Here is a 26,785-nt window from a genome sequence, read left to right as displayed (position 1 = left end):
GGTTGAGGGGCGCAGGCAGGACAGGCCATGCATGAGTCATCGGCTCCCGGCCCCATGGGCACGCGGCGCACACCCGCCTCCCGGGCGGGGGCAGCGAGATGGGCCGGGACCCGGGCCGGGCTTGGCCGGTGCGGCCCCGCGGGGGGTGCAGGCGGCGGCCCGTGTTCAATGACGTTGGCCAAGTGCATCACAGAGACCCCTTCCAGCAGAGGAAGGTACCTCCCCCCTCAGCCCTCGCACGCGCACCCCCGCGCCCCCACCCCGGGGACGCTGGGACGGCACCTTGGGACCCAAGGACGGGCGTGCGGTGCCGTGAGAGCAGGTTAGAGACCGCCCAGTGATTCACAGCAGCAAATGCCAGGGAAACAAATAGCTCGCGGCCCAGCCTTCCCGTCCCAGCCCCGCTCTCGTCTCCTCTCCTCGGGGAGAGGCCTTACTACGCAGGGCCCGAGGCGACAGGCGACAGCTGACGAGTAAATCAGTGGCCTGGAGATCGCTCCCTCGGGAAATTGGCTGTGGCTCCCGGTGACACCCGTGCAGGCCTGTGTGGGAGGAGGAGGGGTCACACGGGGACAGGAGGTCGGGTGTGGGGAGGGACTCCCTGCTTCTGGTGCAGCCTCCCCGTCCTCCCTCACCCCGCCTCCCTGCTGTCGCCTGCCTTCCTGCCCGCCTTCCCGGAACACAACCAGCTCACGGGGAAATGGAGGCACAATTCAAGGGAGGTATCCTAGGGTCCCCCGGGCGCTAGCTCCCCCAGGCCCCGAGTCCCAGAGCCCGATCCCTCCTCCTGGGTGGGGTGGGTAGGAGCCAAGTTTCCCAGTAGCGACACCTGGTTCTTGACTATCTGCCTGGCACGTAATGGCCCCGCGATAAACACCTGTGAACGGACGGAGGGATGAACGAAGGCGCGAAGGAATGATGACAGGTCGGAACGGGCACGGCCGGGCACTTTCGCTTGCTTCTCTGCCTCGTTATCTTGCTAATCTTTGCAAGGACGCGCTGCCACTTATCATCACGGCCGCGACATCATTCACTGGGTCACATTAATTTCTAGTCTCTTGCTTCCAGCACTGCTGGGATCTGCTTCCGTGTCCTCCCACCGTCAGGACGGCCCCACCCCGAGGGCCTCTCCCTCCCTCCACACGGGCGCCTGTCCTCCTGGTCACTCCCCGCATGTCCCCGTGGGACGGCCCTGGGGTCAGAATTCCAGATCCCGGGGCCGGGCAGGGAAAGAGTTTGGGGGCACAAGGGCCCTCCTGCTGCCCTGACGCCTCACAGAAGAGGGAATTTCGGGGCTTTGCAGAGAATGGGAGGCTTGCCCCTGGTGAGGGTGAAAGGCCCAGCTCTGAGATTTCCCCAAGGTCAGCAGGATCCGGCAGCACCGGCCCCGCTGCCTGCCACGCGGCAAATCTTTCTCCTAATTATATCTGAATTATGCAAATCAATACCAATGTCGATACACGATTTCCTCTAACAAGTCAAGAACATGCAAGAAGTGAAGACCTGGAGAGACGGAAACCCATCTAATTAGGAGTGGGCTTCTCCGTGTTCCCTTGGCCGAGGGAGCAGTCGGCTGCGTGACGACCCCACGGGGGAGAGCGCTGGGGCACGGAGCAGGGCAGAGGGGGGACGGGACCTGCCGCGGGGGTGCGGGTGGAAGGGGTCGGAGGAGGGAAGCGAGATGGGCGCCCTGCTGACACGGGACGCACGTGCGATCCCGGGGACCCTCCCTCCACTCAGCGGCTTGAAGTGTCTCAATGGGAACGGTCGGGGGCCGGTCGGGGGCCGGGGACACAGCAGGCGCGGCCGGGCACCCAGATGTGGGCTGGGAGGGAAGGAATGAGGGAAGGAGCCATCGCCCTCCGGCCCCCCGCCTGGTCCTCTGCTACACTCGGCGCCCCCAAGCGTCCATGTCACCCTCTTGCCGTGACCCCACTTTAAAGCTGACGGTGGTGAGGTCCTCCTGCCCTGGTCGTGGCTGTAAGCAGAAGGCTGGGGACAGCAGCCCAGGTCCCCGCTGCCTCACTCGGGGGCATAGGCCGAGGGCGGACAGGCCGGGGGCTGCCTCTGCAGGGCTGCAACAGGACACTCGGACTCCCCCTTAAAGCTGTGGGGCCTGTGGGCACCAGGACCCCCTCCCGCCACCCCCCACGGCGAAGGAAGAAGTCCCAAGGCCTGACTCCACAAGCAGGAAGGTCATCGCAGGAAGCGGCTGCCTTAAGTCCCTTTGGAGGTCACGCCCGGGTGCTCTGCTCCTCCCCGGGCAGCGGCGGGAGCGCGGCAGGCCAGCCCCCCATCTGGTGGCTGCAGCCTGGTGGCCGAGAGCCCGGCCTCTGGACGCGCACCGTGTCCAATCCCAGCTCTCCACGAGCGGCCGCCTGGCTTATAACAAGCTACCCTCCGGGCCTCAGTCTTCCCATCTGGAAAACGGGACTGACGGCAGTGCTCGGCATCCAGCAGGAGGCCTGCATCAACGTCAGCCGTCGCGCCTGGCAGGGTGTGGCCCCAGCCTCAAGACGAACAAGGCGCTGTGTCCTTGAGGGGCTCGTGGTGTGAGGGGAATGGGGGAAAGACAGCGCCGTGAGGGGTCAGTGAAGGGGGTGGGAAGGGGCCGTGGGAGGCCGCGACGGAGGCCCTTCACCTTGCCGGGTTCAGGGCCCCGGGAGCCCTGCGGCAGTCGGGGAAGGCTTCCCAGTGGTGGCAACGCTAGGGCTGAGTCGTGCGCGATCAACGGTGCTCACCCCGTAGACAAGCGAGGCGATGGCTTTGCGGCAGACGAGCCAGCCCCGCACAGGCCTCGGCCCCGGGAGGCCTCTGGCCGCCACGGCAGGAGCCCAGGACAGGTGGGCCGGGCCTGCCCTCCGGCGAGACTTGAATGCCAGGCCAAAACGCCGGGATTTCGTCCTAGACGTGCCGGGAAACCCTGAGGAGCGACGATGAGACCTACACATGGGCAAGGGTGCCCCGCGGGCGCCGAGTCTGCAGCAGAGCCCGGAGCTGGGGAGGCAGGAGGCCGGGCCCTGGCACCCCGGCCCCAGCCTCCCAGCCCCAGCCCCCGGCCCCCAGCCAGGCTCCCTCCGTGGGGCCGAGGTGGGAGCCGGAGCTCAGCAGGCCCGGGGGAGTTATTAATCGCTCCACGACGCCGCGGGCCATGGTCCATTTGCTGCTTTCCTTGGTCTGTTTTGAAACTGTGAAATGAGCTCCAGTCTTGAGGCGGCTGCAATAACCATCCCGATTCTGACATTTAAATTACAGATGGCATTTTCAATTAAACAGGCGCTCTCAGCAGGTTTAATTTAGCTATCAGTTCTGGTCTGTTCTTTAACTGCTTTAAGGGAAAAAGAAAAAAAAGGGCCAGCGGTGAATCCTAGGTCTCCTTCCAGGAGGAGGGAGGGTCCCCGGGATGCGACACCCACTCTCCCCCGGCTCCCCCGGGGCTGACATGGGCCTTGGAACAGTCGCACCGCCACCGCGCCTGCCCTCCCGCGCAGAGCCACACGCGCCAACGCGGCCCCGGCCCGTCCCCCGTAAGCCCAACGGCCCTGGGGTCATTCTTGCCACACGCGTGCCGAGGCGGCGCCTCCCCCGCCCGATCAGAGCGACAGCGAGACTTCTGGAGCCAGACAAACCCAGACGGAGCCCCGAGCTCTGCGACTCCCCAGCTGCGTGACAGCTGGCTCTGCCTTGCCGGAGCGTGGCGGGAAGGCCCGGAGCCTGGGGGTGCTGCTGGTTCACCTACGCCCCACGTCCGCCCGGGCCTCAGGCCGCCACCCCGCCTGAGCAGCGGGGCTCCCGGGTGCGCCCACTGTGTGCGGCGCTGGGCTCTTCCTTCCAGATGATTAGCCCCCCGCCCGCCCCCCGCCCCGCCCCGGCCCAGCCCGGCGGCTTTGCTCTGAACATCTCCGCACCCAAGGCAGCGCTGCGGGTGAGCTGGCCGACGGGGCCCACGTGTCCTCCTACGGGGCCGAGACCACCCGGACCCCACGCAGATCCGCAGCCTCGGCCCCGCGACAGTCCAGCTGCTGGACCCGCACCTGCACCCCGGGTCCGCGTTGTTCGGGTTGGTCCTGCTCTCCTCTCGGGTCTGCTTCCTCCCGACTCCCGTTAGCGGACTTTAGCGCGGGGGCAGTAACCTTGGCCCTCTCCTCCCCCGGCCCCGGTTCCACTCGATCGGAAGTTGATGTGGGAGCGAGGGGGACAGGCTGTCCGTGGAAATGTCCCTAACTGGCCACGCTTTCCCGGAGATTCTGGAACCAGCGTCCCGTTTACCCCGAGGCCAAGACACGGACTGAACATCCTCCTGAAGACACTAGAAATTAGGGAGCGGGGGTCCCGGGGGCCACAGCCCAGGATCTCGCTAGAACCGTGTCTCCAAGGGAGGGTTTTATAAGAGAGACAGTGCCTCCCGCCGAACCTCGCCTGCGTCAACAGTCCGTGAGGCGCCTCCTCAACCACCCAGCTCGTCGGTTCCGGCAGCGGTTCCAGGCTAAGTGCTATTATCCTATTTTATAGGGAAGGAGAGTCATGGCCAGAGATGAGCAGGCCTGGTGCCCTCGGGGCAAAACATGGGGCCAGAACTGAAGCCACAGGAACTGCGTCCAGACACGAGGCCCCTGGGCATGCGTGCCGCGCCCCCGCCCCACACCCCACACACCTGGATCGTACTCGGCTTGGCTCAGCTCGGCTAGAGCACCACCTCCCGGGCACCGCCTCTGCTTTCAGCCTCTCACTGTCCTTTCCAGAATTTCCCATCCAAGCCTCTGGGCTCTGTCCTCCGAGCATCAGCCTCGGTTGAGAGGCAGTTGTGACCGACGGGGCCCCGTGCAGAGGCCCTGGCTCTTCACTACGTGCTGGACCTCGTGGGGGACCTGAGCCCCCTCCCTGTGCACGTCAAAACCAGATCAGTACCAGCCCCTGGTGAGCACCTGGAGTGTGCCCCGCGCTTGACACAGAACACACGTGACTCTGTGCAGTAGACATTGCGATGTCCGTTAAAAAAAAAAATGTGATTGATGGGACCCCTGGTGGCTCAGCGGTTTGGCACCGCCTTTGGCCCAGGGCGTGACCCCGGGATCCCGGGATCGAGTCCCACATTGGGCTCCCCGCATGGAGCCTACTTCTCCCTCTGCCTGTGTCTCTGCCTCTCTCTCTCTCTGTCTCATGAATAAATAAATCTTTTTTAAAAATGTTATTGAGATTCTGAGACTTAAATAACTTGCCCAAGGCCACCCACCTGCTCACTGGGAGTAGAGACACGTTTAAACCCAACTGCTGCCCATACTCTTCCCAACCGTGCTCCCGGATTCTAGGCTGATGGCTGGGGAGACTGGAGGGATCCTGGGAGGCCTTCCTGGAGTCCCGCAGACACGGCCCCCGCGCCCTCCTCAGCTCCATAGGCTTCCATCTCGCCCACCCCCCCATTGCCCCTTGCACAAACCCCTGAGGACGCAGGAACAGCCCTGGATGCACCCCCCCACCGCCTCCGTCGGGCCCCTGCCCCGGCCCCTCTTCCACAGGCCCACAGTAGTCTTCATGTCTTAGAGGTAAAGATGATACAAGTGACGTCTACTATTTGTTTTGAGCCCTGACCGTGCCGGGGGCTGCGCTGTGCTTGACCCACAGCATCCAACTCCATGCTCACGACCATTTCACACTAGGTCGGCCCAATCTTTCTGTCTATTCGACGTAGAAAACTAGCTCAGAGAGGTCCAGAGCGTCGCTCAGAGTCACACGGTCAGCAAAGGGATGGAGCCGGTCACTCCGCACCCAGGCCCGAGCCAGGGACCGAGGCGCTCTGTGGCCTCCCAGAACCCAGCTCCGGGTTCACTGCTCTGTCATCACCACCTCTTCCTCCGGTTCCTGAGGTCCCACGTCCCCAGTGGGCAGGGGCCAGGGGTTCAGATCGGGCACCTGAAGACCTGCACCCCCCACCCCCGGGAGCCGGGTCTCTGCCAGCCGTTCCCACTTCCTGCATCATTTCCCTTCTGGCTCCGGGGATCCCCGCCGATGCCTTCACGCCCCTCCCCAGCCTGGGTCCTCCTCCACCCAGAGGAAAAGGAGGGATGCAACCTCCCTCTGCACACACACCGGATCCCGGAGCCCCGGGGGCTGACTCTCAAGACAGGCGTGCTCATTCCCTCCTGCCACTCGGCCTCCGTTTCCTCATCTGCACCCAGAAAGGTACACGCCGGGGGGCACCTTCAGTGAGAACCCCTGAGACAGAACGTGTGGCGCTCCGCTCCGTGGTGAGTAGGAAACAAGATGCTCTTCGTCTCCATCCGCTCCCCCCTCCTCCTCTCCCTCCTCCCCCTCCTCCTCCCCTGATCCCTGGGGCAGGCGTCTAATCGACACAGCAGAGTTCATCAGTCTCCCTGTGCGGGCTGGGAGGCAGGGCTTGCAACATAAAAAGGCAACTGCGATATTACAACGTGACTTCCTATTTGGGGAAAATAAAAGAGACCCTCAGTGTTTTCACAATTCAGGCTATCGACGTACTCAAGCCGTTGGGGGTTGTTCCCGCATGAGGGGGACCAGAGCGGGGGGAGTGGCCGAGGACAGGGCTGTGGGGTGAGCAGCCCTCGGCTCGGGCACGGAGCCCCCGCGGCCCCCGCGCCTCTCTCCCTGGCCAGGCCTCCAGCCCCAGAGACTCCCTCGGCCCCAGCTCATTAGCCCTGAAAAACCTGCTCAAATCCAGGGGGAGGGTTTTTCAGTTAAAATTGCTCCGTGTCGGGCTGGTTTTTCTGTCTTCCCCACATCATTAGTGAAAGTGCAGTCTCGGCAGCTCCAGGGCTGTGTGGGTCGAGGGACACCCCCTCCCTGGGGACCCCTGGCCAGGCAGAGGGCCACGGCTGGGATCCGGCCTGGGGGGTGGGCCGGGGGAGCCGACGGGGCGGGAGGCCGCGGGCGGGGCAGACGGGGTGCGGGCAGCGCCCCTCGGGTCCTGCCCAGGCGCCCACTGCAGCCCCCTCGGTGCCGTGGAGGCCGTCGCTGGGCGCAGGGTGGCGGTGGACCGAGTGGCTCGCGGAGCTGAGAGCCAGAGAGAAAACCCCAATCCCGAACGCGCCGTCGGAGCCTCTGGATCCGCCCGGGCCCGAGGGGAATCGACGCTGGGCTTTTCTGCTCCGCGAGCCCCGAATTCGTCTTTTCGTTAAACCACCTGAACCGCCTGAACCGCGTGGCAGTCGCTTGCCGCTGACCCGGGGCAAGCAGGGCGAGGACCCCGTCATTTGGATCAGGAGACAGTTCCCCGGGGAGACCAGCAGCCGGGCCTGGTCCCACCGCTGTGAACGGGCAGCGCCAGTGGCCCCCGAGGAAAAACCTCGAAATTCTAACCTGTCCTGCCTGAGGTCGGGGGCGGGGAGGGCCCCCCTGGGACAGATCTGAGGCCTGGGCTAGGCCCAGGGAGGGACCAAAGGGTAACAAGCTGCTGCGGTTACCAGCTCCTGTGCGCCCTGGACCAGCAACCTCACCTCTCTGAGCCTCAGACCCCGAAGGAAACGTCTCCCTGCTGGGAATGCCGGTGGCCCCTCCGGCAGGGTGTCCGGGGGACGGCTGCCTCCCACCCGACCAGCCCCGGCCAGGCAGCAGAGGCCCCGCGGCCGCCTCCCACTCCCCACCAGCACGCACACTGCACCTGCTTCTAAATGTCGCTCGAAGCCCAAATTCAATTTGGTATCACCACCAGCTCCGCAGTGCAGAATTCATCGGATGAGGAGCCTGCTTTGGGGGGAATAATTCATTTTTCCGGTGTCGGAGAGCAGAGTAATTGATCCAGGGGGCCGACGCCTCCTCCCCTCTCCCTCGTCCCCGGGACCATCTGATTCCAAATGCAGCCCGAGCCTGTTAGGTCAAAGTCACAGCAATAAATAGGAGGGGGGCTTCTGCTTTAATATATCGGATTATTCCACTCAGTGGTGACGAAAAACAAGATTTAATTCCCTGAGAAACGCCAGCTGAGAAAATCATTTCCCTGCCTGCTTCTCTTTTCCTTTTTTTTCCCCCTGCCTTTTTATTTTTTCCAGAGATATCTTTGTCTCCATGCAGGCCATGAGGGCCTCGCTTCACCAGCAGGGATTTCTGTGCACCTGCCCACCCCGTCCAGGGTCTCGATCGTCCGGGAAGGTTCAGGACCCTCTTGGCCCAGTGCCCTCAGTCCTGGGTCCCCCAGGGCTCAGATTTCGGCTCAAATCCAGCTAAGGTGAGGGCACCTGGCACGCTGATGAATTATAACAATAAGCCTCAGGAAACGACCAGTTAGTATCACGGCCCCAACCGAGGGGATGGGAAGCTAAGAGCTGCTTAGGGAAGGGATTTACCTCCCTGCTGCTCCTCAGATCAAAACTCGACCCCCTGCTTCCTCCAGGAAGCCCTCGCTGACTAGATGCCCCTCCTCGGGGTTCCCAAGCGCAGTGGGCCGTGTCCTCCTGGCCCTTTCACTTCTGGACCGTAAGCTGCCAGACTCGCCCATCTTACCTTTCCAACAAACCCACCCATAACACCCCCTACGTGCGGCCCTGATCTTCACGAATAGTGCTTTGGGCTTTCAAATACTAATTCATTTGGTCCTCGTGCCAACCACCTGAGGCCCTGTTTATGGACCAGGAAACTGAGGCGCTGACGGGTTAAATGATTGGCCAAGGTCACCCCGCAGGGCGGGTCAGAACTGGCAATCCGTGGTGTGGCCGGGGCTCCCCCCGCGACGTGGGTTCCAGCAAGACTGCGCCTGCCCGGTGCTCCCCCGGAGCCAGAGCTGGAAGGGCTCAGAAGCCGTGCACCACGCCGAGCCCACGGCGCGCACGCAGCAGGTGTGCAACACCCTGAGCCAGGAAGTGCAGACTTCGGGGATGCTCTTGCGGAGCTCAGACAACCCCAGAGACCTTATGGATCCCAGTACAGGAGGCAAGGCCTGAGATGGGGACGGAAGGGTGAATTTTACAGTGGGAGTAAGATGGGTGGGTTGCCGAGAGTTACCAAGAATTTCGCAATCACACACGATCCGTTTACTTCTGGGCACGACCAAGACGCGAGACGAGAGAGTCTGAAACGGGGACCTGCCGCGCCAGGAAGGCACTGGAGCACCGTGGAGTCGGGAAGGGGCGCAAGCCCGGGGCCTCCCACATGCACCCCGGCGAGCTCTGCAGGCTCCCGTCTGTGACCTGGACCGCAGCACCCACCCCTCGGCACCTCACGCTTCCCTGTCATAAGCTGGGGAGATCACGGAAGCCTCCCCCAGGGGCGGCTACGGGGAGTCCGTGGGATCCTGTGCACGGGGCAGGAGATGGGCCAGGCTAGTCGGGCCCCCATACAACGGGCCCAGCAGGTGCCAGGAACCGGGCCTGGAAGCTTCAGCTCCCCGGAGCCTCAGAGCAGGGAGGCAGGTGGGGTTTTGCAACCGAGGACGAGGGGCAAAGCCAGGTGAAACCCAGGTGCTTCCGTCTCCAGATCCAGGCTCTTGCCCCCATTCCTGGGACAGGAGAGGAGGAGGCTGGACACCCCTGCACGCAGTCCTTTCTCCAAGGCGACCCCCGATGGAGCCCCCGAGGCTGACACAGGTCACGAAGCGAGTCTCTGAGGCAGGAAGGCAGGGAAGGGCGTCCGGTGGCCTGGGGTGGAGCTGGGTGAGGGTTGGGGCTTTGGGGAGCCAGCCCCTTGTGTGTACAGCGAGCGCCCCATGCTCCCAGGGACCTCCCTCCTGGTCGCACAGACCTCACCTGGCCATCCGTACGCTTCACGTCCTCCTCCTCCTCGGCGTCAGCCCCTTCTCTCACCCAGGCAGCTCCTCCGCACGTGCAGCGGGAATCTCTCTGGCTGCGACCCCGGCTGCGACCCCAGCTGGAGCCCCGGGAGGCACCCCCCGCCCTGCCCGCCCTGTCGGGTCCTGGTGGCTCCTGGCTCAGGGTGGCGACCCAGTGACAATTCATTGGCTTTCCTCGGAGGAGAATGAACACCATCTCATCTTAATCTTCTTCATTATTCTCCTTGTTCAGCGGAGTCAACACAAGATTAGGTTTAATTTACGGGGGAAAGAGTAGCAAAGTGATTCCTCACGGGGAGATCGGGGGGGACGTGCCCGGGTGCCCTGTGCTCGCTGCTGGCGAGGGGCCAGGAGAGGGCCCGGGGCTCGGCCAAGTGGGGGATGAACTGGGGGGATCGGGGGACGGTTCTAGGCCCCCACACCTACGTGGGGCTGGATTCCCAGAGACCACAGCCCTTCCTGGGCTTCGAGGACGCCAGCCTCACAGCACCCAGCGTCCCCAGAGTCTCCCGGGAGCTGTGGCCTCGGAGCCGACCCAGAGCGGACACGGAGGCGCAGCCCTCAGACCTGGCCTCAGCCTCGGCCCTGCAGGCGCCGTCCTCCCTCCGTCCTCCGCAGAGAAGGGGGCAGGAGCCCAGCCCGGGGACTCCCGCGACGAGGCCGACACCTAGTGGTGACGCGGGGACCTGGGCCTTCCCTCCTCCTACAGCCGGGCGGACAAAGAAAATAAATCGGAGACAGAAATACCCCCCCCCTCCCACCCCCGTATTGCAAAGTTGCTAAATGGACGGACCTACCAGAAAGCTCAAAGGGACTTCCCGTTACCTCCCAGCCCCTTCCCCACGCGGCCCAGAAACACGCAGCCTCCCAGTCCTGCCCCGTCCGTCAATCAGCGGTAGCCTGGAAGGCCCGGAGCCCCGCGTCCCCTGCTTGCTGCCTCAGAGCCCCGGGGGGTCCCCCCTCCGCCCCCTGCCCGGCCCGCGCCCAGCTCTGACCTTGCACCGCCGTCCAGGGGCTGCAGGACTTGAGCTGGAGACGCAGCTCACCTGGATTTGAAACTGTGTCCGCGTGTGTGTGTCCCTGGGCGAGTGACCCCCCTGCCCCCCGCCCCCGGAGCCCGGGCTCCTTCCCCTGTAAGACGGGATGTCTGCGCGGAGAGGCCCCGAGTGGACGGAAGGAGCCGCGGTGCCCACCGGGCCCCCACGGATGCTCACCCCCGTCACCGTCTTGCCAGCGTCACGCTCATCGGTACTCGTGGCAAAGTCGGTCTCCTCGACGGTGAGCTGCGGGTCTAACTGGCCCTTCTCGGGTCCTGCTGGGCGTAGAGCAAAGGTTCTTCCTTGACGCGCTTATGCCCCGGGAGGCCGAGCACACAGTGGGCGCGCAGGAACCCCCCGGGGTGACCCGCCTGTATCTCCTACCACGTCCTGCTCTCGCTCTCAGTGGATTTACTCCCACCTCGGGGCCCTTGCACGTACTGCGCCTCCAAGGACCCTGCCCACGTGTCGTCCCTGGTCACTCTGACCCAAGCCACCAGCCTCGCCCTCACCCTCACGTCTGTTTACTTGGCTGTGGAGGTCAAGCACCTTCTGTTTACTTGGAGGCTGTGGAGGTCAAGCGCCTGAGCGGCCGAGCGCAGTTCCTGTTCCACCCCGGACAGGCTGTGTGGCCTCGGGCGACTTGCTTAGCCTCTCTGTGCTTCCGTTTTCCCACCTGTAAAAATGGAAGCAATAGCAGTGCCCCCCCCCATAAGGTTATTTTAATGAATCAATATGTGCAAAGCCCCCAGAGTATTGCCTGGTATGTACAGTAAGTGCTGCACCGTGTTGATGCTAATCATCTTATGCATTTTTTTTTTACCGTCTTTAAATTTAATATTTTTATTTTTTTAAATTGTATTTAAATTCAATTTGCCGACGTACAGTATAACACCCAGTGCTCACTGTGTTTAGCTGCCTGGATTTAAGTGTCTCCGTCCAGCCCGTGTATTCCGGGGGCACAGCCCTCGTCTGCTTCTACCGTCCCCGGCGATACCCTGGTTGATCACCCGGCCCCTCGGGAGCGCGCACCCCTCCGTAGCTGATGCGCAGGGGCCCTCGTCCCTGGGGCTCACGGTCTGCTACCCACACTGCGCAGCGTCCGCCTCCTGATGGACAGCGGTGCTTTCAGGAAGCTGCCCCCTGCAGTCTTCTAAGCAGCTGGTGGGGGGGGCAGGAGTCAGTTGACCTGCGTGTCGGCTGCCCAGTCTCGGCTCCCCAGTGCCCTCACGTGTGCAGTAGGGGTAGCGGTGCTGTGCCCCCCGCCTCCTTCTGGGCCAGGGCGGTGTCCTGTGCACAGTGAGCTCTTCTGACCCCAAACCCTGCAGCATCAGCCCATGGACGGAGTAGGTGGCTGTCTTGTCCTCCCAAGCTACATACCAGCCGTGTGTCCAACCAGCCCTCTAGTGCCAGGTACCCAGGGACAGTGGGTCTGGAGCCCCTCAGGTCTCCTCTGGGGGTCCCGTGCCCTGGGGCCCTCGGGCAGAGGATCTGGTCTCTGGGTTTCCGGCTCCCTCCTCTGAGAGCAGACGACTGGCTTCAGTGGCCTCGCTGGACTGGTGTCCTCCTCCCCCCCACCCCTGCCTCCCTGGCTGCTGTGTCTGCCCCGTGGTGGCCCCAGAGCCTGAGGCTTCTCTGTGCCCCCGCTCACCTCCCTGCACACTGGTCCCCAGCCCTCACCGGCGGCCTGGGCCACATGCACTGCACATCCTGTATCTCCAGTCCAGACCCCCAGCCCCCTCGTGGGCCCCTCTTCTCCTTCACCGTTGTCTTCTTTTTAAAGATTTTATTTATTTATTCATGAGAGACCCAGAGAGAGAGAGAGGCAGAGACACAGGCAGAGAGAGAAGCAGGCTCCATGCAGGGAGCCCGACGCGGAACTCGATCCCAGGACCCCAGGGTCACGCCCTGGGCCGAAGGCAGACGCTCCACCGCTGAGCCCCCCGGGGCGTCCCTGTGCCCCCTCTTCTGAATGCCCCACGCCGGGGGGAGCTCCTCCACACGCAGCACCTTCCAAGCCCCCACATCACAGCCCGGACACCTGGTCCCCACAGGCACCTGGACGCAAGCCCTGTCTTTCATGCGGAGTCTCCAGCCAGCCTCCTCCTGTAGCCTCCAGGCGGGTCCCAGTTTTCTCCCCACCAGGGGCCTCCCCACCCGCCCCCCCTAGTCCCTTGCCCAGAGCACTACCTTGCCTATTACTCTTTCATGTGAACCTGAAGCTCATAGAGGTGACCTCTCCCTTCACGGCACTCATCAAACTCATCAAGGCATCGATTCCTCTGATTGGCAACTCGGATAGGTGTGAACGGCGCCTTCCCTCATCTGGCTGTGAGGTCCCCTAGGAGGGATGAGGGGTGCCCATGGGGCAGGGGCTGTGCCTCCACCCTCAGACTGGGAGTTCTCTGAGATCAGGGTTGTCAGGCTGAGGATGCCTTCCGGAACCAGAGCCCCCCACCCCGGGACACTGGATATCTCTTCCCAGGTGCCTCGTCCTTCTGGGACAAGAAGGGTCTCCCTCACCCTTGGAACCTCAAGACCCTGCACAGAGCCTGGCCCCAGGGCTGGGGCTTCCGGACTCGGGAAGTGAATGAGTGAACCGGGAACACGCGCAGGTGGCCCAGCTTCACCTGCAATCCCCCCTGGCCAGCAGGTGACAGCAGGGTCAAACCAAAGGAGAGCTGGAGGGGGCCTCGGCAATGTCATTCCTCACCATTTCTGAGAGGAGAGCAACAGTGTGTGGAGGCCCCCCTCACTCCCACCGTCCGGGGACCAGCAGCTGAGGGTCCTGGGGAAGGACTGGGTTTGAGAGCTGCTGGGGGGGGGGGGGCAAAAAAACTCCCTGGCACCCCACCCTTGCCCCTTCTGCTCAAGCGGTGCTAGGGGCCAGCCTCTGGGCAGGGCTTGGAAACCATCAGACACCTGATGCTGATGACTCCCGTTCAGTCCAACACCGGGCCCGCAAGGACAGCATGAGGTGCGCGTGAACTGAGAGGGCACCAGGTTGCTCCCCCAGCCGCCCTGCCCATCTCCCCATCCCCACCCCGGCGCTGGCATCCATCCCTGGGCCCGGGGGAATTTGTATTCCCGGTGAGGTGCTGCCCCGCCCATCCTGCCCTCAGAAAGGAACTGGAGGGGATCAAGAGAGGTCTGGAGGGCAACCCCCACACACACACCCTGTTCTGGCCTCTGGGCAGCTTGGGTGTCAGTCAGGCGCCAGGCCCAGCTCCCCACTCCTCGCCCTCACAATCCCAGCCTTTGTCCGGCCCGCCCGGGCCTGGCTGGCTCTGCACCGGCCCAAGGGCCCCTGGAAACCAGAGCAGTTGGAGCCCCACCAAGTATTTTTCCAGGCTGGGCCCGGGGCCCTCGGGAGACAGAGAAGGATGCAAAGGGAGCGGGGTTCGCTCATCCGTTTGTTCATTCGTTCCTTCCTTGGACAAATAATATTTATTAGGCGCCCACTTTGTGGCAGGCACTGTGCTAGGTGCAGGGGATCCAGCGGTGGGCCCAGCCCAGGCCCATACCCTCCCCCATCTTATTTTCCAGATGCAGATAGATGCCAACACAACCGCTCCTTCCGGGTGTGGGGCTGGACGATAGGGCGGGAGAGGAGTAGGTGGGGGTGCAGGTGGGGGTGCAGGTGGGGCAGATGAGGATGCTACCAGCTAAGGCCTAAGTAACCCCAGCCTCTGGCCCTCCGGGGCGGCCGAGGTCGGAGACAGGGTGGCTCAGGGCTCCACCCACACGCTGCTGTTGGTCACCCGAGCCCCGAACCAGCCCTTCCAGTAGACCGAGTCCTGGCCCCCGTGCTCGAAGCGGACGAAGCGGACGCCGGGCCCGTAGTCGGTGAAGGTGTGGGAGATCTGAGGCCGAGGCAGGAGGGTCAGCTTAGGGCCCTGGGGCCTCCCCGGGCCACCCACCCCGGTGCACTAGCCCGCCGGGATCTCAGCCTGGGTGGGTGCCGCCCCTCGCCCCAGGCCCCGCCCCCAACCGCGGGCTCACCTGCACCCAGCCCCCGTCGTCGCCGTCGGGGGGCACAGCCACCTGGCCGCTGCTGAACTCGGCCAGCACGTCCTCGTGCTCCGACAGCAGCCTCACCGTGAGCTCGTACAGGCAGCCCGCGTCGCTGCGGCCCGAGTACCTGCCCCAGGGAGGGAGCGAGTGGCCGCCACTGCGGCCCGGCCTGCCCCGGCTCTCCTCTCTGCCCCACCCCGCCCCGTGGGTTCCGCCCACATCCCCGGCTGACAGATAAGGAAACTGAGGCCAGAGAGAGCAAGGACTCGCCCAGGCCCAAACCCAAGGACGACACCCCGGGTGGGCCAGACCCAACTTTGGAGGCTAAAAGGCAGTTCGCGGTGACACGTTCTGCTTTTTTTAATTGCCAGCACCTAAGAGTCCGGAGGGGAGGTGCGTTTCCACCTTCTCTTGCAATCCCGGGCATCCCGGGACCACAGCCGCTCCAGGCAGGAGGCCGTGGCCCCTGGGGCAGGGGGCGGCTCCATGTTGCCCCCTCCTCCCCGTCCCCCCTTTCCCCACGGCCCTGGCCCATCCCCATCCCCGGCCGCTCACCAGTCCTTCGCCACGATCGCAGGCTGAGTGGTGTCCAGCAGCTCCTCCCAGTAGCCCTCGGCCTGCAGGTCGATGACCTGCGCTTTGCGACACCACCTGGGGAACTGGAGTTAGGAGGGAGAGCAGGCCCTTCTCCCCCCTCGGCCCTCCATCCCCCCTCTGCTTACTCAAAGGAGGAGGCGAAGTACTTCTTGACGCTCTCATCGTGGATGAACTCCACCCCACAGTCTCCGGGCAGCTCCTCCACCCTCCAGCCGTCCCCGCCGTGCTCCACGTCGCACCAGCCCTCCAGGTCCTCTGTGGGAACACGACAGCCCCACCCTGGTCACCCACGCCCTGCGGCGGCTGCGGAGGGGCTGCTCTTGCTCCTACACCTGGGGGGCAGGGGGAGGCGGTACTCGCAAGGTGGGGGCGCGCAGGTCACGGTGCGCGCAGGTGCGCGCAGGCTGGGGGCACTCCTGTCCTTCCCCCAGAGTCTCTCTCCCTCCTGGGGGCGTCGGCCACAGGGCCTTTGTCGCCCCAGCTCGCCCAGGGTGGAAGGACCCAGGAAGGGGGCCCCCAGGGCGCAGGCGGCCAGAGCGCAACAGCGGGGACGCGTTTGCTGGGGGCGCTCCGCGGGGCGTGGGGCCGCGCTCTCCCCTGGTTTAGCCGTGGGGGGGGGGGCAGGCTTGCTGGGCCGCGGTGCACAAGGGTCCCGGGAGCGGGCGGCCCCTCACCTTCCCCGCACGGATTGCGCAGCAGGTTGCGCCGCCGCTTGCTCAGGAAGTAGAACTGCTGCCAGTGGTCGCGCTCGCCCTCCGCGCCGCCCTCGGGCACCAGCCCCTCCTGCTGGCACTTGAGCAGCCAGAGAGGGCCGCCGTCCACCAGCTCCTTCCAGCGCAGGCACACCAGGCGGCAGGCCTGCACCAGCTGGGCGGCCGGCAGCTCCGCCAGGACGCGCAGCAGCAGCGGCTCGGGCAGCTCGTCCAGGTGCGCGGCCGCCCCCGCCTCCGCCCCCGCCTCCGCCTCGGGCCGCTCCTCCCCGCCGCTCGCCGCCTCCGCCTCCTCCGGCTGCCCCTCCGGGCTCACCTCCTCCTCCGGCTGGCTCACGCTCTCTGCAGGCGGGGGTGGGGGTGGCTCGGCTCAGACTGTCCCCCCCAAGCCTGAGAACCCCCATGTGTCGGGTATCTGCCCCCCACGCACCCTCGCGCAGCTCCTGCGTCCAGAGACTGGTGCCCAGGGGGGACTGGGGCCCAGTGGGAGAGGCCCGGGGAGGCCAGGCCCGCAGTGGCCCCAGAGGCCTCGGTGGTCCCTGCGGCCCGCAAAACCCGAGCGGACAGCGGCAACCGACAGTGTGACTGTGAGCGCGTCCATCCCTGTATCACACATCCCTGCAGGGCCCGACACCCCCGCTCCCCTGCCTCCTCTGGGGAGTGCTCCTGGGCTTCCTACCACCACAGCTTCTCACTGTGGAGCTCCCGTCCTTCCTAGCTCTTGTCCTAGGGCGCGGGTTGGCTTGTAGACACCTCTCTGGGGACTAGACTGAGGGCAAGAGCACCGGAACTGGGTCCGGGACACTCACTGCTGCATCCCGGTGCCTGGCATCTGGAACCCTCCCTGGCACGCTGTCAGCAGCTAATGTTTACTGGGCATTAAGCAAGAGCTAGGCATTGTTCTAAGCGGCTTCTTTACTCCAAATCCTTATGGCATCTCCCCGAGGTTGTTCCAGGCGCGGCTGTTGGTGGGGCAGCCGAGGCACAGGGAGGTGATACCAACCCAGGATCACACAGCGAATGCGTGGTCGGGGCCTGGACTTGAACCCAGGCAGTCCGGCTCCAGGGCCGCCATTAACCACCATGCCCTCAATGAAATAATGTGCTGACTTTGGCGGCTCCGCTAGGATTTTGATTTTGACGAGGTTACACTGCTAGTACGAGGGCAGGGCCGTGGGGATCTGAGGCCTGAAAGGAAGGGAGCACAGCCGTGTGACGAGGGGGCTCGTAGAAAGAACTGGGAGACGGAACGGGGAGACGTAGTGAGTGTCCTGCAGGAAGGAAGATCCTCTCACTCCCTTCTTTTCCCATCCCAGCCCTCCGTTTCCTCGGTTTCCTCGCCCTCTCGATGAAAGGGGAGTGATCAGGGTGCCAGGCCATTCCCACAGCGCTGAGGCTCCGATCCCCGAGGAGGGGCCAGGGCACGCTAAATTGCAAGGAGGTGGACGGATGTCAGGAGCCGTGGGCTGGACTGTGTCCTGAAACCTGGCCGGCCTCAGCCGGGCCCTCAGAAGCTTGAGTAAGCGGATCCTGAGTGCACAGGTCTCTGGAGGAGGAGGACACGGTGGCGGGGAGATGGGGCCACTCCGGGTGAGGGGGAAGGCCAGGGCTCTCAGACCTAGGATGGGGGGCAGGGGTCCGGGCTGCAGCCTGGAAAGCCCAGGCGGCGGTAAAAACAGGCTGAGCAGTAAGGGATGGAACGGACCAGGGCCAGACCCAAGTCTGGGTGCTGCCAGGACCCCGGGCCTGCAGCGCTTCACCTCCCTCCCCACAGGCAGCATTTTCTCCCCCTCCCACGGTGAGACCCTCAAGCTGAAGCAGGGTTTACCTCTTCTTCGGAGCCCAGAGCGCGCAGTCCGTCCTCATAAACTTTCAGTGAATCTAACCGAGCATCGCACTTTCCTTCATTATTAGCTTTCTTCCTTCCTTTCTCTTTTGCAAAGAGTAAACTGAGGCCCAGAGAGGCCTACTAGCTTCCCCCAAGTCACACCGGAGCACAATGGGTGTGCACAGAGGGAAACGCCAGGCCCCGAAGCCACATCACCTGCTTGTCCTGCTGCCCGCAGCTCTCTGGGGAGCTGGGCCCAGTATCCTCACCTCGCCACCCCTCCCCCTGCCCTGCCCTGCCCTGGCCCTGGTGGACACCTGATGCTCCCCCGAAAGGTGCACCTTGCCCAGTCCCCTCTCCTGGCCTCAGGCCTGGCACTCCAGGCCCCAGATCTGATTACAGGCCCCCCCACCCCTTTCCAGCACACACAACTCCCCACATTGTTGCTGTCGGAAAGTTATCTGGGCCCTGGAAGCTGCCTCCCAGGCTGACTCACTCACCTGCGTTGGGCCCTGGAGTCCAGGGAATAGCTGAGCCCTGGGAAAACGCAGGAGCCCACGCTGGGGCCCTGTAGAGGGTGTGGCAAGGGGGTCACAGATTGGGAGCAGGGAGTTTCAGGGCTGGAGGTGAGAGGCTTGGCCACCTGAGCGTACCTCAGGGTTTCCTGAGGCCTCCTCCAAGCAGGGCCCACTCTCACCACCCAGTCTCGGCCGGGCCCGCTGGGGCAGGGGTGAGGGAATGTGCAGGCAGGTCTTGTTCCCACCCTGACTCAGCAGGCAACCCTACAGACTCAGCAGGGAGTTCAAGAGCTGGGGCGAGGGGGTCTTGGGTGCCAGACGAGATGACTGGGCAGTCTCAGAGGGCCCTGAGCATAGGCGACCGCCGTGCCCCAACTCTCCGAGACGGCCACCCAGCTGGAGAGCAGCCCTAGCAGACAGGGGAGCCCAGGAGGACGACTGGGGTGGGGTGGGGAGAGGCCAGGAGCCCCAAGAAATCGTGGGGATACAGACAACTCAAGGGCCCCAGCTGGCAAATGAGAGAAGTTGATGGAAGAAAGAGGCTTAGAGCCTTCTGCATCCCAGGTCATCGCAGGTCACCCCAGCCGCGACCCAGCGGCCCCCCAGGAAGCGGAGAGGCGGGCACCAGACCGCGGATACTCCTCTGCCCCCCCCCAGCAGGACCCGGGAGCCTGGCACTCTGCAGGCCCGGCCGCACGGGGGACCGTGCTCTGCGCGGGGGACAGTGTGCGGCGCCCGCGTCGGGCCCCCCCGGCTCCCCGTGCCCCGTCTCCGCAGCGGGCGGCCCCTCCCGGGCGGGGCGAGCGCGTCGGGCTGGCGGCCGCTACCTGGTTCACCGTCCCCGTCCATCGCTGCGGAGGGCGGCCTGGAGAGGAGGGGCCGAGCGCTGCGGGCTGCGGGGCCGCCCGAGTCCCGCGGCGGCGGCGAGTCCAGGCGCTGCCCGCGTCTCGGTCGGGCCCCGCGGGCCGCGCCTCTTAAAGGCCCGCGCCCGCGCCCCCGCCCCGCCCCGCCTCTGGCCCCGCGCCGGGCCGCCCCGCAGTCGGGAGCGGCGGCCCCAGCCGAGCCCGCGGGCTCCTCGGCGGACCCGGGAGGCCGGGAGAGGTCGAGACTCGGGTCTTTTAACGGGACGGGGGGTCCGATCTGGGAGCTCGCTCCAGGGGCGCCGCGGGGGGAGGCGAGGGGCCGCGAGTCTGGGTCGGGCGGGGGGTGCGGGGCGCGCAGCCCGGAGGAGGGAGGGACGGGACCGAGGCTCCTCCACGCGCCCCCCCCAGGTAATTTTCCTACGTCCCGGTGGGGGACGCGGCGCGGGGGCGGGGCCGGGGCGGGGCCGGGCGGGCGGGGGCGGGGCCGGGGCGGGGCCGGGGGCGAGGCGGGGCCTGGGGGCGGGGGCTGGGCGCACGCTCCAGCTCAGCAGGCCGAGGCCCGCTGAGCCCCACGCCGGAGCCGGACCGCGCAGCCGCGGCCGAGCGCAGGTGACGGTGGGGAGTGGGCGCGGGGGGCGCGGGGGGCGCGGGGGGCGCGGGGGGCGCGGGGGTTTCCGGGCGCTGCGGGAGGGAGGCCCGGCGCGGACAAGGCCCAGGCCTCGGAGGGCAGCGCGGCGCGGCCGAGAGCCCGGGCTGGGGTCGCTACTGCATGCTCAGGGGTCCGATCCCCGGCTGGGGCGGGGGGGGGGGGGGGCGGGAGGGCATTTAAAGCCACAACGCGAGGTGCGAGGCCGCAGGGGCGCGGGGGTCCCGGCACGGAGGTCGGAGCGCAGGAAGGGCCTTTCCCCATCGCCCACCCCTCTCCCATCCCGGCTGTGCGGGTCGTTTACTCTGCGGCCTTGAGAAGGTCGCTGAGCTCTTAGGACCTGCGTCAGAGCCGGTGGCGGTGGCCCCCCTGCCTCCAGCCTCAGCCCCTCTCCCTCCTCCGTTTGAGGACTTGCAGGACGGTTCCGGGGACTGCGCATTGTCACTGACGCTCTAAAGCCTGGCCTATCTGAAGCGGCTCGCCCTAGAGTCACAGAAGAGTCTTTCCGTCCTCTGCCCCCGTCTGGGTGACCTTGGGCAGGTATTCGCACCCCTCTGGGCCTCCTTAGCATCCTTTAGGGGCTGTTGTGAGGTGACAGTAAAATCAATCACCTTAAAAAAAAAAGTTTTATTTATTTGTGCGAGAGTGAGCAAGAGAGAGAGAGAGCAGGAGCAGAGGCAGAGGGAGAAGCAGACTCCCCGCTGAGCAGGGAGCACGGCTTGAGGCTCCATCCCAAGTCCCTGGGATCATGATCTGAGCCCAAGGCAGATGCCCCCAAATCAATCACCTTTTATCGAGCATCTGCTGTGTCACATCACTTGAACCGTTTCAGTACCCCCTCTTGGTCCCATTTTACAGAGGAGGAAACCTCGCAGAGGCGCTGTGAATTTCCCCGAGGTAGTAAAGGCAGCGCCGGGATGGGGATGGGGACGGCCTCCACCCTCCACCCTGGGCGGCTGCACACGCTCAGCTCTGGGGAGGCGGCCCGTGTCTAGTGGAGCTTTCCAATAACCACAGGGGGGCGTCCAGAAGCCACGCGCCATGGCCGTGGGGAACATCAACGAGCTGCCCGAGAGCATCCTGCTGGAGCTGTTCACACACATCCCCGCCCGCCAGCTGCTGCTGCGCTGCCGCCCGGTCTGCAGCCTCTGGCGGGACCTCATCGACCTGGTGACCCTCTGGAAGCGCAAGTGCCTGCGGGAGGGCTTCATCACCGAGGACTGGGACCAGCCTGTGGCCGACTGGAAGATCTTCTACTTCCTACGCAGCCTCCACAGGAACCTGCTGCACAACCCGTGTGCTGAAGGTGGGGTGCGCAGTGGGTCTGGCGTATGCCCCCGGCGCATACACTGTCACCATAGGAGCTGACTTTCACTATGCATTCACTATGAGCCAGGCACTTGGGATGGTTTAACGCCTTTAATCCTCTCACAGTAATCCTAAGAGGTAGGTGCTGCTAGCGTTCCCGTTTTTCAGATGGGCAAACTGAAGCCAAGAGTGGCATTTTTGTAATCCATCCTTAAGATTATTTCCCCAGTGACCTTTTGTGGGAGAGGGACTGTTGTCCAGTTGGGACTACGTGTGCCCAAGACACAAGACCAGGAAGTCAGAGCCATATTTTGTTGGCCTGCTTCCCAGACTCCAGGGCTAAGCTCACTAGGACTCCCCCAGAGTGGAAAGGGGATTTTACTTATGGAAGAATGAGGGATCCAGTCTTCTTTCCAGCATATTACAACAACAGGTAAATCCTCTACATCGTCTAGACCCCCCTTTTTCCCTTACCGTGTTGTAACTCCTCGGCTCAACATTGGGATGGTTTGGGAGCCTCATTCCCCATTGTGTGCCCAATCCTGGAGCCAGTGGTAATGAAATGACTCCAAGCTGTCCAGAGCTTTCAGATGCCTGCCTCACTTGACTCCCCAACAGCCATGTTCTTGACCAGCAGTTGGCACACGATGGTCCATGAGCCAAATCTGGCCCAGGAACTAAAAGTAGTTTTGGGAGTTTTAAATGGTTATTTAAAAAAAAATAAAAAGGGATCCCTGGGTGGCGCAGCGGTTTGGCGCCTGCCTTTGGCCCAGGGCGCGATCCTGGAGACCCGGGATTGATTCCCACATCGGGCTCCCGGTGCATGGAGCCTGCTTCTCTCTCTGCCTGTGTCTCTGCCTCTCTTTCTCTCTCTGTGACTATCATAAATAAATAAAAAATTAAAAAAATAAAAAAATAAAATAAAAAAAAAATAAAAAATAAAAAAAAAGACTGCAAAAGAGATAGTAGGTAGCCCACAAAACCTAAAATATGTTGGTCCTTTACAGAAAAAGCTTGCCAGCTCTTGTTGTTCTTAACTCCAGGTCACAGAGGACACGACCCAGGCTCAGAGAGGGAAAGCACCTTATCTAAGGTCACGCGGCCCAGTGTTGGTAGAGCCACCAGCCCCAGATCTGGCTCGCTGGCGTCACAGCGTTCTCTGACAGAGGGGTCTGGTCGTTCCCATGGCTCGTGTCTTGGGATTCCCAGTGCAAACCACTTAGCGTGGTGCTGGGCACACAGGAAGCACCTGATAGGAGGCAGCCCCCGCTGACCTGCAGTGTCCCACAGCTTGAGGCTTGAGGCCAGCTGCTGAGATACAGGGAGAGGATCCAGGGGGGAAAGGGGCACCGGCTAGAAAGAGACCCCTGGGGGGGCGTCCCTGTGATGTGAATTCTGCTTTCTGCCCAGAGGGCTTTGAATTCTGGAGCCTGGACGTGAATGGAGGTGATGAGTGGAAGGTGGAGGATCTCTCTGGAGACCAGAGGAAGGAATTCCCCAATGACCAGGTCAAGAAATACTTCGTGACTTCTTATTAGTAAGATCCAAGGCTGGGGAAGTCTTGGGGTGGGGGGGAAACCCAAGTCACTTCACCCCAGGGTCTCCTCTCTGGGAAGGGCAGTCCTAGCCCTCTCCCCCACCCCCCACCCCCGCCCCAGTGCCCTAATGCTGAGCCCCAGCCCCTCCCACTCTTCTGCCCGCCCCTAGCACCTGCCTCAAGTCCCAGGTGGTGGACCTCAAGGCCGAAGGGTATTGGGAGGAGCTGATGGACACCACACGGCCGGACATCGAGATCAAGGACTGGTGAGTGCCTGGGGCGAGGGTCTGGGGGAGGGGGGCCTGCCACTCAGGCGCCCCACCCCGCCCCCCATCTCCCAGGCCCTGATGGGCCCTCCCTCTGCCCGCAGGTTCGCAGCCAGGCCGGACTGCGGGTCCAAGTACCAGCTGTGCGTTCAGCTCCTGTCGTCAGCACACGCACCCCTGGGGACCTTCCAGCCAGACCCGGCAACCATCCAGCAGAAGAGCGATGCCAAGTGGAGGGAGGTGTGTGGGCCAGGGAGAGGGCAGGTGGCATATCGCCCATGGCCGAGACTGCAGTCACAGGCCTGGGTTCACATCCCAGCTCTGCTGCTTCTCACCCGGGAAAAGACGCTGGTAAAGCCACGTCCGAGACGGTTGACCGTTCCTGGTCACGAACGTCGGCTCTGACTACTCTCTAGACCGGGGGGCGGCAAACGTTTTCTTAACGGGCCGGAAGCAAGTATTTTAGGCCTTGCCGGCCGAGCTGTCTCTGTCACCGTGACTCCTCTTCGACGCTGCTGTTGTGCAGCGAACGCAGTTTTATGGACCTGGCTGTGTTCCAATAAAACTTTATTTACAAAAACAGGCAGTGGGCCCCTAGGCCATAGTTTGCGGATCTGACCAGTGCTAGAAACGGTCTGTGTCTGCATCTGTGCAGTACGGTAGTCGACGGCCCCATGCGACCATGGAACACTGGAATACGAGCCAGTGTTTGCTGTGACTGAGGAACTAAATTTTTAATTTTATCCGATTTTAATGAATTGCAACTTAAATAGCCACGCGTGCCCAGCGATGACCGTAATCGGACATCTTTTGGCAGCTTGCAGAGTTCCCTTCAGTGCCTTTGCACTTTGAGCTGCACTTGGGCCATCCTGTGGAGTGCCCCTGGGAAGATTGTGCTCCATTTTACAGATGAGGAAACTGAGGCAGAGAGGGGAAGTAGCTTGCCCAAAACCACAGGGTTCGGACGAGAACTCAGATCTGCCGATTCCTGGTCTGGCAGTGAGACCTTGGCCCCTTCCTTGCCCCCTGACCTCTCTCACGCCCTCCCCCTGTCCCCACCCAGGTCTCTCACACGTTCTCCAACTACCCGCCCGGCGTCCGCTACATCTGGTTTCAGCACGGCGGCGTGGACACTCACTACTGGGCCGGCTGGTACGGCCCGAGGGTCACCAACAGCAGCATCACCATCGGGCCCCCGCTGCCTTGACGCCCCCCAAGCTCTGATCCCCCACACCCTGACTGCTGTCAGGGAAGGGCTGGGTTAGGGACGGGGAGGGGGACCAGGCTCCCCCAGACCTCCTAGTTCACCTTAGACCCCCCGTTGCCTATTTTATGGAGACTCTCAGTTTGTGTGGCCCTCACAGGCCACGGGGGGCCAGTGCTCCAGGCCCAAGGTCTCAACCTGGATGAGGGCAGGGGGCCCCTCTACGAAACGGGGCCCCTGTTGTTGGGGAGGTGCGAGGTATTCTCGCGGGCTCCTCCCAGAGTGCTCCTCAGGCTCAGGTGCCCACCTAGATGACCCAGACGTGTGTCTCTGCCTTCCCCTCCGGGGCCCTCGCTCCCTGTCTCCACTGGGGACCCTCAGAGCAGGGACAGTCAGGACACCCTGGCTGGCGCCGACGCTGGGAGGTGACCGTGTGGCTCGACGGACCTGGGAGCAGACGGGGGCTGTGCCGGCCTGTCTTCTGTCCCATTCTGTCACCGCCAAGCTCCTTGCTCGGCCTGCCTGCTCAGAGAGGGGACTCAGGGGATGAGGCTCAGGCCTGGACTGACCCCACTGTCCAGGAAGTCCCAGAAGTCAGATGGGCATCACGTGGGGGGGCTGGGTCTCCAAAGACCCCTGGAATCCTGTGCATGGTAACCCAGGGTGTGTGGGGGGTAGGGTTCGACCCTGATTCTAGGAGTGGGGCACGGAAGCCCTGGGTGAGGTGAGTGGCTGGCCTTCAAGGACCACCTGTCGGCCCCACGCCTCGGCCAGCTCCCCTGCGGCTTGGGATGCTCTCCCCCAGCCCTGGAACCGCCACCCCCAGAGCCCCCCCTCCCTGCCTGAGGGCACCCCTGCCTCTCCCTGCTGCTGGAAGGAAGCAGTGCTCTGATTCTGCCCCTGCTGCATGCAGCTAAATAAAAGGTGTTCCCAGCCCAACCTGTGCCCTGTGGTTTCTGGGAGGAAAGGCGAGGTTCGTGGGAAGTCGTGCCCTGCACCTGCAGGAGGCACAGCCGGGCGGCTTCTGTCCAAGGTACGGGGAATGGCTGACACGCAGGAGCCAGACTACGGCAGGGCCAGGGCCTAGTACAGACCCCTTAATCCGCGGCCAGCGTCTCGCCCAGCAGCCCTCGGGAGGCCCGGCCGCAAGGCTGGGGTGGTGGTGCGCCTGCGTATCTAGGCGGCCCCCGAATACGCTGACGTGCGGTGCATCGCAGCACTGCTCGCTGGTGTCTGACTCTGCCAAGAGCTTCCCTGACATTAGCTGAGGCCAAAGCATTGAGAACGGTTCGTAGCACACAGTAGGTGCTCAATGACCTCAATGGTACCTGGATGGGGGCCTCGGCCATGGCAGGGACACCACTCCCTAGCCCTAAGGGCGAGTTAGCAAAAGGCCCCCTTGGGGGACGGGCAGCCCTGATGGGTCAACGAGGTGGCCTGGGCCAGGCACCCTTGCGCAGTGCACAGCCTGCACGACCCTTTGTGGTGGCCTCACATAGGTGCTTGATGACTTGTCGAGGGAAGAAAGGAATTAATGACAAAAACGCAGAGAAGGGATCCCTGGGTGGCGCAGGGGTTTGGCGCCTGCCTTTGGCCCAGGGCGCGATCCTGGAGACGCGGGATCGAATCCCACGTCGGGCTCCCGGTGCATGGAGCCTGCTTCTCCCTCTGCCTATGTCTCTGCCCCTCTCTCTCTCTCTCTCTCTCTCTGTGTGACTATTGTAGATAAATAAAAATTTTAAAAAATTAAATTAAAAAACGCAGAGAAGTTTTCACCTTTGAGTAAACTGAGCCCTACCTGAGGTCATGCCCTCATGAAGGTAAAAGCCAGGATCCAGCCCAGAGTTTCAGTAATCTCCGTGGGGTGGGGGTGGGGTGGGGGGAAGTGGCGAGTAATGGGGGGTTAGGAAGGGCCTGGAGAGGTGGGGGGCTGGGAAGGGAGGGGAGGGGTAGGGGGTGGGAGGGGAGGGGAGAGGTGGGAGGGGAGGGGAGAGGTGGGAGGGGAGAGGTGGGAGGGGAGAGGTAGGTGGGAGGGCAGGGGAGGGGTAGGGGGTGGGAGGGGAGGGGAGGGGTGGGAGGGGAGGGGTAGGGGGTGGGAGGGGAGGGGAGCTGCGGGGGTTTAGCACGGGAGGGGAGGGGGGGTAGGACGGGAGGCCCGCACGCCTCCGCACAGCGAAGGAACTGGTGAAGAGTCCCGCGTGGGCTGCGCAGAGGTGGAGGCTCGGCGAGGAGAAGGCTGGGAATCCCCCGAGGGAGGCGGGGCCCCCGCAGGGGAGACAGGTTCAGGCTACGGGGTCCCCGCGGCGGCGGCGGGAGACGCTGACTTCCGGGGCGGGGCGAGCGGGCCCGGGGGGAGGGGCCGGGGGGCGGGGGCGGGGCGAGCGTGCCCGGGGGCGGGGCCGGGGAGGCGGGGGCGGGGCCGGGTTGGCGGGGGCGGGGCGAGCGGGCCCGGGGGCGGGGCCGGGGAGGCGGGGGCGGGGCCGGGTTGGCGGGGGCGGGGCGA

The 26,785-nt window shown here is 64.0% G+C and overlaps 2 protein-coding genes across 7 annotated transcripts; one reads left to right on the top strand and one right to left on the bottom strand.

Moving 5' to 3' along the window:
* Nucleotides 1-14,203: 14,203 nt before the first annotated feature.
* FBXO2 (F-box protein 2) lies at nt 14,204-19,445 on the bottom strand. Of its 2 annotated transcripts, none has more exons than XM_072828395.1 (6): nt 19,286-19,445; nt 16,077-16,454; nt 15,528-15,657; nt 15,361-15,456; nt 14,794-14,932; nt 14,204-14,654 (listed from the first exon to the last, which is right to left on the bottom strand). In XM_072828395.1, exons 1-6 carry the CDS (start codon nt 19,305-19,307, stop codon nt 14,520-14,522), a joined length of 900 nt encoding a protein of 299 aa, XP_072684496.1. In that variant the 5' UTR covers nt 19,308-19,445; the 3' UTR covers nt 14,204-14,519. The 2 variants fall into 2 exon arrangements, with proteins under 2 accessions (XP_072684496.1, XP_072684495.1); XM_072828394.1 differs by lacking the exon at nt 19,286-19,445 and adding an exon at nt 17,116-18,183.
* A 133-nt stretch (nt 19,446-19,578) lies between these two features.
* Nucleotides 19,579-25,221, top strand: LOC140634445 (F-box only protein 44). 5 transcript variants are annotated; one of them, XM_072828398.1, is made up of 7 exons: nt 19,579-19,729; nt 20,385-20,507; nt 20,985-21,273; nt 22,686-22,812; nt 22,983-23,078; nt 23,183-23,318; nt 24,142-25,221. In XM_072828398.1, exons 3-7 carry the CDS (start codon nt 21,009-21,011, stop codon nt 24,283-24,285), a joined length of 768 nt encoding a protein of 255 aa, XP_072684499.1. In that variant the 5' UTR covers nt 19,579-19,729; nt 20,385-20,507; nt 20,985-21,008; the 3' UTR covers nt 24,286-25,221. The 5 variants fall into 5 exon arrangements, with proteins under 5 accessions (XP_072684499.1, XP_072684501.1, XP_072684497.1 ...); XM_072828400.1 differs by lacking the exon at nt 19,579-19,729 and adding an exon at nt 19,813-19,930 and having other exon boundaries at nt 22,686-22,783; XM_072828396.1 differs by lacking the exon at nt 19,579-19,729 and adding an exon at nt 19,813-19,930.
* The last annotated feature ends 1,564 nt before the right edge of the window (nt 25,222-26,785 follow it).

The sequence above is a fragment of the Canis lupus genome, chromosome 5 (genome assembly GCF_048164855.1).
Source record: "Canis lupus baileyi chromosome 5, mCanLup2.hap1, whole genome shotgun sequence".
Taxonomy (NCBI): domain Eukaryota; kingdom Metazoa; phylum Chordata; class Mammalia; order Carnivora; family Canidae; genus Canis; species Canis lupus.
This window is presented reverse-complemented; position numbering and strand designations above follow the sequence as displayed.

Excerpts from the sequence above, each read along its gene's own strand:
- LOC140634445 (XM_072828398.1), top strand. The coding sequence starts at position 21,009 with ATGGCCGTGGGGAACATCAACGAGCTGCCCGAGAGCATCCTGCTGGAG. Across the intron at positions 21,274-22,685 it reads GCACAACCCGTGTGCTGAAG|AGGGCTTTGAATTCTGGAGC; the intron begins GTGGGGTGCGCA and ends CTTTCTGCCCAG. Across the intron at positions 23,319-24,141 it reads GCGATGCCAAGTGGAGGGAG|GTCTCTCACACGTTCTCCAA; the intron begins GTGTGTGGGCCA and ends GTCCCCACCCAG.
- FBXO2 (XM_072828394.1), bottom strand. The coding sequence starts at position 17,197 with ATGGTGGTTAATGGCGGCCCTGGAGCCGGACTGCCTGGGTTCAAGTCC. Across the intron at positions 14,933-15,360 it reads GCGATCGTGGCGAAGGACTG|GTACTCGGGCCGCAGCGACG; the intron begins GTGAGCGGCCGG and ends TCCCTGGGGCAG. Across the intron at positions 14,655-14,793 it reads ACGACGGGGGCTGGGTGCAG|ATCTCCCACACCTTCACCGA; the intron begins GTGAGCCCGCGG and ends CCTCGGCCTCAG.